General features: G+C 42.0%; 1 protein-coding gene across 2 annotated transcripts in view; it reads left to right on the top strand.

The window, feature by feature from the left end:
• The window catches only part of cxxc4 (CXXC finger 4), a 28,331-nt gene extending 18,235 nt beyond the window's left edge, over positions 1-10,096 (top strand). For both annotated transcript variants that reach the window (XM_026171203.1, XM_026171204.1), the window contains exon 3: positions 8,880-10,096. In XM_026171203.1, the coding sequence (XP_026026988.1) occupies positions 8,880-8,924 (45 nt within the window). In that variant the 3' untranslated portion in view covers positions 8,925-10,096. The remainder of the gene's footprint in view (positions 1-8,879) is intronic.
• Positions 10,097-12,285: the final 2,189 nt, after the last annotated feature.

Genomic DNA, 12,285 nt, shown 5'->3' with positions numbered 1-12,285 from the left:
AGGACATTTTAAAGGGAAAAACAGGTGAAATGAGTTGAACATTTGCGATTGTATTTTTAAAACACAATAAATACTGTATATGAACATTTACAAACATATACGGTAAATTTAAACATGTCCTTGTTATACTAATTTTTAAAAAAAGTAGAACTATTAGCAAAAAAGACATAAATTGTCATTTACAGCTGGCTTATCCTTTAAAAGTCAAGGTAGTTATTTGATTTTCATACACTATCAAATAGTGTATCAAAACCTTAGATCCTCTATGTTTATATAAGCTATGGATACTAGTACATCCAAAGATATTTATTAATTATTGAAGGCATGTGATTCCATTAAACTTAAGGCTGAACACCCACTTAAAGAAAACTCAAGTTGTATCTCTCTTACCATATTTCACAGCTGTTTCTAACTGCCCGTTTCAAAAGAAGGCACGGGAAAAAAATGTAAATTCTCCACTGTGCACTTCACATTGCTTCCTTCATTCTCACATATCTTGTGAGAATGAAGGAAGTGCTTGAGTTCTGTTTCTGTATCCAAAGTTGACTAACATCTCAAGATTTAAAGGGCGAAATCAGAGTTTCTTTGCTTCACTACCATCTCTGGTTTGCATCGTTTGAAGCATCCTGCGCTTCCAGTCGAGCCTCCGTCAGCGACGTCACTGGCTCAGCAGGTGTTTTGCCGTTGGCAGCTGATTGAAAACATCTGCCGTGACATCGCTGACTGGGGAGCTTTCAGAGGAGAGCCGCAGTCTCAAGTTCCGCAAACTCTCCTTCGATTTACCTGTTTGACTGTGGGCGTTTTTCATTTTCATCAACATACACTGACTTCCTCGTAAAGAGACACATCGCTGTGCCGCCTCGGGAGCGGTGGGCCTGTTCCATTTCGCTGTCCACTCAATGGCTCCTTCGCAGTTTGATAAAAGAAAGGCGTTTTTCTGTTGTTTATTTCCTGAAGCCACTGAGGCCTGGCCCGTCTCTCAGAAAATCCACTCCTATGGAGGGCTCGTAAAATATACATCCTACAGGAATACTGCACTGTAATTACATTCGCCCATTAGCATACGGAGGTTTGGAGTCACACTGCACTCAGCCTCCAGCAGCACTTTGCCATATGGTCCGTCTGTGCTTCCCGGGCCATATTTGGCAAGACTCGCGCAGAAGGTCAAATATCAAGTCAGAGGACTGTGCCAGAATTGCATCTATGCTAATTGCTCTCTCTCTTTCCCTGCTTCCTCATCCATCTCATGCTCCTCTGCGCCGCTCCTTCTTTTTCATCCCTCTCTTCCTCTCCCACTGAAGTAAGTAATCTGCTTTAGGATGTTTCTGAGATGGAGATGGATTTGGTTTTCCTTCGCTGCCCCTCAGCCTAATCTCCCCCCTGTGACCACCCCGCCTCCTGCAGGCACAGCTCTTAAGCACACCATCATACATCCCCCTCCATCGCCCCCCTTTTGCCCCCAGTCCATACACGCCTAGTCAGCGAAAAACTCCCAAATTCCTCATTACTCACAAACATCCGCAATACACTTAGCCTGATTTGCTCGAATGGATGCCTAGTGCAAGGCTGGACCTTGACTTAAAAGATTGTAGCCGCATTTCTGTGTTGGAGTGCTATCACCATTCTGGTGTACTCTGGTTCTTGTCTGTGTGCCATGAGCATATTTGAGTAGGGTCAACTGAAAACATATGCTGTTTAGAGAGGGAAAAAGGTTATACCATTCTACTTCATTTGCTTCTATCTCTAATTTTGAGCCCTCCTTGTATAATCACATAAACTATAGCGCTGAAATCTCTGTGACCAGAAACATTTTTTGATAAACGTCTGCAGGTGGGGACAGCATACCACAGAATTCACAGTTAACCTTTTCTTCTGTTGGTGCATCAATATAAAGGTCCCCGCTCAAGGGTTAATTTGCACCTGTATGGTCCTATGATAGTCATATAACCAAACATATACGCAAAATTCATAAAACAATGACAGCTGAAATGACAGCTTAACATCCTGAACAAAAATAAGGGTATTTCCTAGCCTGCATTAAAATATTATGTTTTGATGTAACTTATTGAACAACATCTGCAAAACCCAGATTTATGCGTGATGTATTCACATTATTCATGTTATTTTATTATAGTCCCAACTTCTCTACTTATTGCCGCCGATGCTGAATATAAGAAAGTATTTGCAATATTTGAGGTCTAAGCTCTGTGTCTGCTCATGTTGCGGCGTGGCGATGCGGCACCGGGCGCAGCGGTGTGTGGATACCTAGATGAGTGGTCTGTCCGTAATAGCGGCCTTGGAGAGGTAGTTTTTATAAGCAGCACTGGGTGGCTAGAATATTGGCTACAAGCCCTAAGATGAGATTTCAGCCCCCACCTTCCTAACAGCGGTAACGTTGCAGGTGATGGATTGCTATACCTTCCAGGTCTGAGCTTGGCAACGCCCCAATATTTCTCCAGAATAAAGTGACAGGCAATATATAACACATCAGTTAAGGCTGACTGGATTCCTAAAACCCCACCAACATCACCACCACCACCCAGCCTGGAGATGGTTCTGAGTGTTTTGGATGGATCTCAAAGTCGTCCTTCCTCGACTCTGATGAAAGGACATTTCTTTTGCTTTTAGCCCACCTCACTACTGGGGTTAAAATAATCAAGGCAGACTGTTGTTTTATTTTGAAAGGTTTGTTTTTTCTGACTGTAGTTTGGAGGTGTTAGATGTATTAGGTGCGAGGTGTTTGTAGGCATGAGAAAGACGAGTGTTTGCAATTATACATCTGAATGGATCTGAAAAGTCAGTGTGAAGGAAAAATAAAGCAGAATTAAGAAAAGTTTGTATATTTGTGTATGTTTTGTTTGCAGCCTGTTAGAGCTCCATGCAAAGGATTGTGGTCATGAAGTACGGCCTGGTTCCCGGCCCGTATCTTAATAAATAATGGGTATTGTCAGGGTAACATATGGGCGTGTGCTGATGTGTTATAATGAGCATTTGGAAACACATCAGCACACTCCCACAACCTGCCCGATGCCTCTACCTGAAATTCCCTCTTCCGCTCTGTCTTTCTGTCTCCCACATATCTCCATCTCACTTCCCCCTTTCTATTCATTCTACCTCTTCTCTGATTTTTCTCTCCCTGCCTTTTTTAAAATCTTTCTTGTTCTCTGCTCTGTCATCTGTAGAGTACAAGCAGATTCTTGAGATTTCCTAGAAAGAAAAAGTGAGGGCGGGAAGGCGAGTTTATAGTTGGAGAAAAAAAAAATCCACCCGTAATTGCGGTGAATTAAAACTTTTATGATGTTGCGCGCGCTTGTGTGTGTGTGAGCCTTGAATGTGTGTTGGTGGGAGTGAGAGGAGTGAAGCGGTCGTGGTGGTGGCGGGGCAGGGGGGGCCTCTGTGACAAGGCTGGCTGGGAGCAGAGAGCTGAGGGTTAGTGCCAGACATGTCTCAAGAGAAACCGGGGCACATTTGCAATCACCCCGAGTTCAAAAGGGTAATTTATTCACAGTCTGTGGTTAAAGTAGGGCTGCTCAGAATGCCAGTGGAATAGTGCTCGGAAGCAGAGCAGTAAAGACACATTATTTTAATTTTTCTCTCTCCTCTTCTCCTCTTTCTTTCTTTCTTTCTTTCTTTCTTTCACTATCTCTCTCCCCTCCTCTTGCTCCCCCCCCCCCCCCCCCCCCATTGCCCTCTTCATCTCCTGTTGTTGTTTCTGCGAGCCCTGTGTGGCGTCTTTTAACACACGCCGGCGAGCATATTTCACTTTTACACTCATCCGCATTGACGTCTGGGCGCTGATTGAATTTTGAGGCGCTGTGGCGTCTGCCATTATCATCCTCATCGTCTTGAGTGGTTTATCTCTGCCCCCAGCTCAGTGTGACGCCAAGGCTGCAGGGGAGAGGAGGAGCAGCGCAGGGGTGGGCTTGGGGGTGGGGGGAGTATTTGTGCGTTTCCAGTATTTGTGTGGAAAAGATAGGGATCCTGGATTTTTAAGATTCCGGATGGAGGTTTTTGTCACCTTTGCACGCATGTGGCTCTGCAGAGGTCGGAGTTCGGCTTGGTTTGGTCCAACTGGTTTGATTTCCACCACCTTGTTTTAATCAGCTGACGATGTGGCTTCAACGTTTACTGCGCCTGCCAGGTCCAGTTAAGATCACATGCTGCCCTGAGACCTTACACTGCCTCACCAGAATCAGCAGAGAATTATTCCACTACATGTCAGTTTTACTGTGTTGTTATCACCCAAAGCCACCAGCAGACAGTCAGAATACCCTGCCTACTGTGCTGGTGTGGTGGGGTTAATTTGAGGTCTGGAGAAATGTCTTCCTCCTCCTTCAGCCAGTTCAATACTCTGTTGTGTGCATTCATTGCCGGAGCGGGAAATTGTCTTTCCCTTCAGTCTGTCGTTGCAGCCAGGTTGTTATGTATGCTCTGCTGCAGAGGCAGCAGCGTTGATGCGAGCTGAGCTGCTGCCACAGCGTCTTGATTTGAGGTGAAACCTTGGCGTTGCTCCCTTGTCCCTGGTGTAGCACTATCAGCTCGTACCTTCTCCTCACCCTGTCTTTATCGCCCTCTCTTTCGCTTGTCTCCGTATTCTTGTGTCGTCCCCCCCAGCTCTTCCTGCCAGTCGACTTTGAAGGCACATGCAGGTGGGGGACCAGATGACACAGAGCTGTACTAATTGAGCCTTCTTTGTGCCTGGTCACAGCAGTGTGCCGAGGCACGGAGACCTGGGAGGGAATCCAAGCAGCACTCGAGAGCCCAACTGGATCGATAACGTGGGAACTTAACAAAACAGAGACATGCCGAGTGCCCAGATTAGGGTCATTATTGTCTCTGGTGAGCCGCACTTCCACCAGGGATTAATCAATGTGAGAATATGGATCAAGATAAACATTCTCACCTCTCGTCTTTTCTTCAGCTCCAAGAGCATCACAGTATAGGCAAAGAGAAAGAACAGGACATGAATGTCCTCCTGTGGATGCGCAGATGTGTTCACAACATCCACAGCATTGTAAAGTTTGTTCAGTCCTCTGAAAGAAATGTTGATATTGTCCAGTCGAGTCACAGAGATCTGTGTTTGTTGTTAAAGTCTGGTGATACGACAGCTGTTAGCAATTAGCCGACAGCCACATAAGCGATCTGCTAAGTTGTCATTAAGCTAATGAAGCCATAACAATTATTTGTGTCTAAAAGGTGTTGTTTTTCTTAAAGTCCAGATTGAAGCTGAGAAAAGTCTACGAACTACTAGACAGAAACACTAGCAACGAACTTTACCAACTCTGATTATCAATGGAAACATAAGGCCTAAAGCACGGCACTACGGCGCTTTTGTTTTTATGTATGTTTGCTTTACCGAAGAGAATCTTAAAATATATACTTTTTTTTTTTTTTTTACATTTTTATCTTTTTTATATAAAAATGGTACTAAGTGTTGAGTATTAACCGAGGGTTAATACTCGTGTAAGTTTTGGTAAGTGATTTGGCATTTATATAGCAGTGTGATATTCTTTTTGTCCACTCAGATGTTACACTGCAAGCCACAAAAATTAAGTTCTTTGCTTCCATCCTTTTGTCTCAAATGGAAATTTAAAGCAAAACATTGGCTGTAAGTGATGAATGTTCATATCAAGAAAACTAGGAAAAGTACTAATAACTGAGAAGTGTTTATGTCTTGTCTTTTTGGATTTTTTTTCAAGGGAATGGTTTAGAAAAGCAATCATTTATACTCTCAAATGTTGAACCTATGTTCACATTGCGCAGAATCCCAATATGAAGTAAATAAACACTAAATTGATTTTCTACTATATTTTCCAGGGGACTTTTATGCTCAGCATAACTTTGATTAAGCCTTTCATTGTTCTCTAAAAATACATTTTGAAACAAAAATCACATAAAAAACATGCATTTTTAGAAACAGCAAAACTGCTTTCAAAAAATGAAAAAGTGCAATTAATGGACTGCAGCGATACAACAATCAGCTCGTGGCAATTAGGTAAAAAAAACTAGATGTGTGAACACATCTTGACCCTTAAAAACATGATCGCATTTCATTTCCTCCACGTTTAAATTGGTGATGATGGTATCCTGCTGCTCTGGGTTCCACCATTACTCACTCAGAAGGATAATAGTAATTGCTTAATGTGGTGTGAAAAAATGGTAAATGGTTGCTACAGACGAGGAATGCATGCATCCAAATCAGGTGGGGTGATGAGCCAGTACCTGTACAGCTGACTCTGTTTAGGAGATCACAGGAAGAATATCCTAAAATGTAGGAAAAGCCACATCTACTGCATTACACCTGATGAGTGAATATTTGTGATCCACAGCTAGTGTGAATGAGAGCCCAGAGATGTGTTGCACTGGTGTTAATCCATTAGTTCTCACCCCAGCCAGTCAGGGCAGATGGCTATTCTCTATATGCCGGTCAGAGGTTTCTTACTATTAAGTTTGGTACCAATACTGCAATGTGTTTGCCCAAAGGAAATATATCTGTACCTTACTCTGTAAATTGTTTAAAAGGCCTTGTGCCAGACATGTCTCAAGAAAAACCAGAGCACATTTGCAATCACCTCGAGTTATTTGTCGCTATATAAATAAACGTTAATTTAATAACATAGGTGGCTCTGAAAAGCCTCATCAGATGATGGGTTTGCAGACTCATCTGTTTATGGCATGTTTATTCTTTTTTCATTATAAAGATTATTTATGTGGGTTTCTAAATAAAGTTTGTCTTTTAATTCTAAACTTGTGATAGCAGAAGACATTAAAGTCCTTATCGCAGTGTCAGTGTAGCCATCGTAAGCACTAGTTAAAAAGTTGGGCTTATGACCTTCTCATTGATGTCAGTCAAGTAATAGTTTTGGTTACTTGAAAGTGAAAAGGCTATAATTCGTGCTGGACACACATTGTACACATACATATAAAAAGGATGTCACAATACAGTACAGTAAATTAGCAGTGAGTACCAATGGAAGTACATGATTCACAATACCAAATTCATACCAAAACAAAATGATTATCTCCTGTACTTAAACATAAAATCCTTTATTATAAAGTCGTTTTAAATCACTGACATTGTGGTGGGAGACAGTTTATTTTTAAAATGTTATGATTACATTTTATTGACAGAACACTGGAAAAATGAGGGTGGTTGTCAAGTAGCATGCTACTTTTACTACAAGGTATCGATTCTGTACGTTAGCTTATGCATGTAAATCACTTTAGCTATTGCTAACATTTTAGCCTACAATGTATCGCTGATTTCACAACAGTGGTCTCAAACAACATGGAAATGTGTATTTCAGGATAATATAGGGACTATAACACTTCAGATATTATCAGGTTGAACCAAAACCAAACCAAACCAACTTGGAGATTAACTCTTTGTTCCACATGTAGTTTTTCTTGTGCGTTATGCAGCCCCCTTCAGTTCTGGAAGAACTGGTGCAAGTACTATCACATTTTCAGAATTTAGGTATGAAAAGAAACCACAAGTGTGGGCTCAGGTGACCTCCCTGCATATATGGGGACTAATATCTGATAATTAAGAAATCTATTGTTACACATAATGTTGCACAGTGCACTCTACACACATTTAAATGATGTAATTTCTTGTTTATTCTGATATGAAACAAATTGCCAATGTATTGCACTTGTTCTTCAGTCTGATACTAGTGCAACTGGAGTTTTCTTGAATGAAAAATCACTACAGACCAGCATATGCATGCAGTGTCTAATGACATTAAAAGTCAATGTAAACACACTGGCTTTGGTTTTAGTTTAATAAGTTAAGTGAAGTAAAAGCTGTTCAGCTTGTTACTCCACTTGTCACTGAGCAGCCTCTTTGGTGGAGAAAACAAGCTAATTTAGGCTGCTTAAATATCCATTTTGCAATGCACTGCATGACAAATAACAACAGCATTAATCCCGCCTACTGCATTGACTGCATAAATGTTACTCCTCCTGCAGCAATTATCAGGCAAATTCATTGTTTATCGAAAAAAGGGAAAAAAACAGTGTTTTGTATCATGATGCCAGACAATTAATAATTACAAATGGTTGGAATCCTTTTGGGTAATACAATTTAAATATAAACTATTATCAGCGCCCGTTGTACACTGTAGGTTTTACATGTGGTCAATAACCGGTATAAGCTTGAGAGCATGCGCCTGTCTGGTGCTAACATACTCATCAGCATGCCTTTAAGAAGCTGCCAATGACACTTGGTATTAAAATGTCAAATTGCTCTCCACTCAGACTAAAGTGATTTTAGTTGTGATTATGCACCATTTCCCCCGTCAACAGGGGGAAAAAAAATCAAAAAAAATGTGCTAATTGGTCATGGGGATTGGTTGGAGACTCCAGTATTTTATGTCTCTGACTTCCAAATGAGTTTCGGAAAGAAGAGGCTGTCACTCTGGCGTAGAGGTTTCGGGGAGAAGAAGGAGGGGCGGCTGCTGGCGCGGGCTCAAATTGAAACGATGCACTGTTCCCCCTCACTGCGGCTAGAGCTCACAGTAATTAAATGCCTCATTGTTGCTTCTTGGGAATTTGTATTGAATATTTCATACAGCGTAATGATTATTTGGGTGTGGGTGGGACGTGGATGTAATCACCTTGGCTGGCTCTTTGATGAAATACTTGATTTGGTGGTTGTGCTTTCTGGCCATTTTAAGTGCCCTTCTGGGATTTTTACTTTACTTAATGTCCATGCTGTTTCTAGCCAATTCTACCCAACTGCTCCTTACATTGCGGGTTATTGCCATCTGTGATTTTTGAACGTGAATTTTGTTTTGTTTTATTTTCAAGAGGTTGCCAGTGACATCACCATGAAACCTGTGAAATAAAATGTGTCCTTCACATTTTGTCTCCCACAGAGGACGCCGGTCAACAACGGCGAAGCTTTTCGGTGGTTCTTTTAGAAAGAAAGCCGTGGCCACCCCATCCACCAGTTAGGAGGGCAGGTGGGACTCTTGACTCTCTGCCAGGAGCACTTCATGGGTTCACAGAACCCATCACGCCCGAAACATTTGGAGAGGATGAAAGAAGAAAACGTGGACAGACAAAAAGATAAAAGATAACATAATGGTGTTGTTTTAACTCTGTAATTTCCTTTTCTGTGTAATTATTGTACCTTTTGACAGTATCATAATGTATATTTTTGGTGTCTATGAATGTGTTTTCAGTGTCGTGGCTGTAGGTTCACAGCCAATCCTGTGTAAAGGACTCAAACAGACAATCATACAGTCACCCTGAATCCATCAAACAGGAAGAGGCCACAAGGATCGAGGATATACAAACCCAACACACTTCACCGCGGAGCAATAATCTATTCTTGTGATTATTCTTCAACCTTTTATATATATTTTTTACTTCAATTATTATATCAAACTGAGTCCTATTCAGTTTTTTGTTCTTTTTTAATGTAATCTGCAATCCACATGCTCATGTTTAGACCATTGCTGGCAGTGTGATATGTTTGCGAACGATAGCAGCAGCGCTCCCGTGATGGGTTTGTTGATGTGCTTCCTGGTTTGAGTGGACATAGAGCAGAACGGCCCACATTGTCCTGTGTGGTGAGCTACACTTCTTTAAGCTCTAATTGGGCGTCATTTGATTGTGGCAGCGCCAGATGTTTGAGTCAGACTGCTGTCTGAGGGGTCATATTCTCAAAGAAAATCCTTTTTTTTCCCTTACAGAACTACATAGGTCATTGTGTCTTTTTCTTTTTCTCCTTTCAGTTTGGATCACTAAAGGTTGTAACTGTCAAAAAGGTAGAAAGTAATGCCAGTAAAGAGTTGTAGGTCATGTTGAAAACATTCAAATTTTGAATTAATTACAGACCACTACACATATTTGACATGCCAGATGTTGTTCTGGAGAGAAGAGATCGATGAAACTCCTCCTTCAGCGTAAACAGCAGTCCCTCCAGCAAAATAATGTTGAGACATTCCAAAAACACGATTATTCAATAAGTTACTCATTGTCTTAAACCCTATTGTTGCATGTGTAAATGTGTTTTGGTTTTAAAGATTACTAAGAATTTGTATATTGTTGTTGTGATGCTTTTATGTGTTAAAATAAAAAAAAATGACTTCAGTAAAAGAAATGCTGGTAGAACCGTTTTTGTGCAGAAACCATGGACAGAGAGAAAAATAAATGCCCCGATATACAAACATATATAAAAAAGGGAAAAATCAGTAATCACTTTTGATCACCTGATAAGTATTACCTTTCTTGCCTGTTTTTAAAGCCTCAACAGAAATAACAACCTGGAGGAGATGGGAGACATATAACTGCATTGGTTGCCTCCCTGGTCACGTATTCCCTAGAATACTAAAATGTTGCATGAAGAAGAGTGGTTCCCAGAGGCAGCAGACTTTAAAGGACTAGTGAAATCCCATGTGGTTTGTCATGCTGGAATGCACTGGGGGGGCACAGGGGTGGAGGGATGCAGGGAAGTAGAAGAAGGGAGGATGGGGAGGTTGGAGGGGGGGAGGCGAAGCGAGACAGGCTCCTGAGATAACTTGAGCGACTGAATGATTGCCGGGTCTTTTGGTTTCTGGGGTAGGTAGGGCGCGGGAATAGGAATGCTGCGGAGGTGGGTGGGGGGCAGGCAGCGGGAGGCAAAGGGAGGACATAGGCGCATTTGGACGATAGCTGAGATGGGGGAAGAGGGGTGTCAGTGCAGAGGAGAACGAGCAGAAAAAGGAGGAAATCATCCGGGACTGACTTCTCCCCTGACTGAGCACGCTTGCCATCACCCAAATTGAGCTGCTGACTGTTTAGGGACGGCCTGGAAGATGGCTTGAAGTGCTCTGCAGCAGCAGTGTTGGTGGCAATGTGGCATCTAAGGCGCCCGTTCTCCCCCTCACCCGCCCTCACTGGTCATCAGAGGTTGATAATGTGCACTGGGAGTGCGCCGGCTCGCTCACTCCCTGGACGGTGAGATTAAATAACATCAGAGACACTTCTCTCTAATCCTTCTTTCCCTCCACCTCCTACTCTGCTCGGGAACTAGGATTTAAAGTCTTCAGGCCCAAGTGCTAATGTTCAGCTTTCTGCTTTGGCAGGGAGAGGCAGAGACAGAGACTGAGAAGGTAGCAGGAGGATGTTAGCAAGATAGCTGGGTGGTGGCGATATGTGACAAGCTATCCCATTCTCAGTCATGGGCCGCTTTGTCAGAGCCGCCGACGTCCAAGAGACAGAAGGTGTCCTTGGGTGTCAGTGCTCTGTCTCATGGCAGTGATGAGACTGGGCTGAGTCTTAACAGGTCACATATAGACTCCAGACAAAAACTCTTTGGTGTCACATTTAAACACAGTGGATAGCCTCAAATGTCATTTTTCAACATGTTAAAGGTACTCAATGTAACACAAGCCAACTTAAACCATAACAAGTAGCTGTGCTGCCACTCTCACTGTCACCAAATGCATCAAAATGCAAAAGTAAAATCATCTTTAAAAAATCAGTGAGTGAAAACATACAAAACCCCAAAACTTGCAAATAGGACTGACAAACTTCTGACATCAAGCATCCACCACTCCTTCAGATTTTATTTCTCCAAAAAACAGGGCCATTAGTGTCTCTATCAAACCTTGCCTGTGATGCCAGCAGCTTATTAAAACATGATAGCATTTTTATAGCACATTAGCCTTCGGTCCCCAGTGTAGCACCACATTCTTAAGGAGTGTTAAGACTGGAAGAAACTAACAGCCGTAAACCATGGAAAGTCAGCCGACTGAAGTGAAGTACACGCCTGACGTCTCACGGAGGGGACTTCTTCCTCATCTGTTCTGGTTGACAACACTTTTAAACTGAAAAGAAAGTTCGATCGTGTATAGCAAGCAACAGCTTAATCAGATGTCTGTAGCTAACGAGCAAGTTGTTTCATGTCAGCTATATTCAATCTGTTTTAAAACAGTCACAATAAGAGGCACAGCACTCACATCCCCGAACTGGGATCCACTGTTTACAAAAGATAAACTACATGTAAAGTGTGTTAGTGAGCATTTAAAAGCTGTGCAAGCTAAATAGCTCCCACATGACTATTTTAATGGACAGATGTGAAGGTTGTCATCCTGTTAATACAGGAACAATGAAATCATTCATTGTGAAACATCACATTCTTCTTTTTCTGTGTGTTTTGCATCCACATTGTTGGAGAATTATTAATACAACAGTTAACCAGATCCTCTTTAAATAACACTTTCAGTTAATATTGTGCACCAAGATATACTGTAAAAAAGAAAAAAAGAACGATAAAAATCTGTAAAAACAATA

This window comes from Astatotilapia calliptera, chromosome 6 (assembly GCF_900246225.1).
Source record: "Astatotilapia calliptera chromosome 6, fAstCal1.2, whole genome shotgun sequence".
Classification (NCBI taxonomy): Eukaryota; Metazoa; Chordata; class Actinopteri; order Cichliformes; family Cichlidae; genus Astatotilapia; species Astatotilapia calliptera.
The sequence above is the reverse complement of the archived record's forward strand: the minus strand, read 5'-3'. Positions and strand labels throughout refer to the sequence as shown.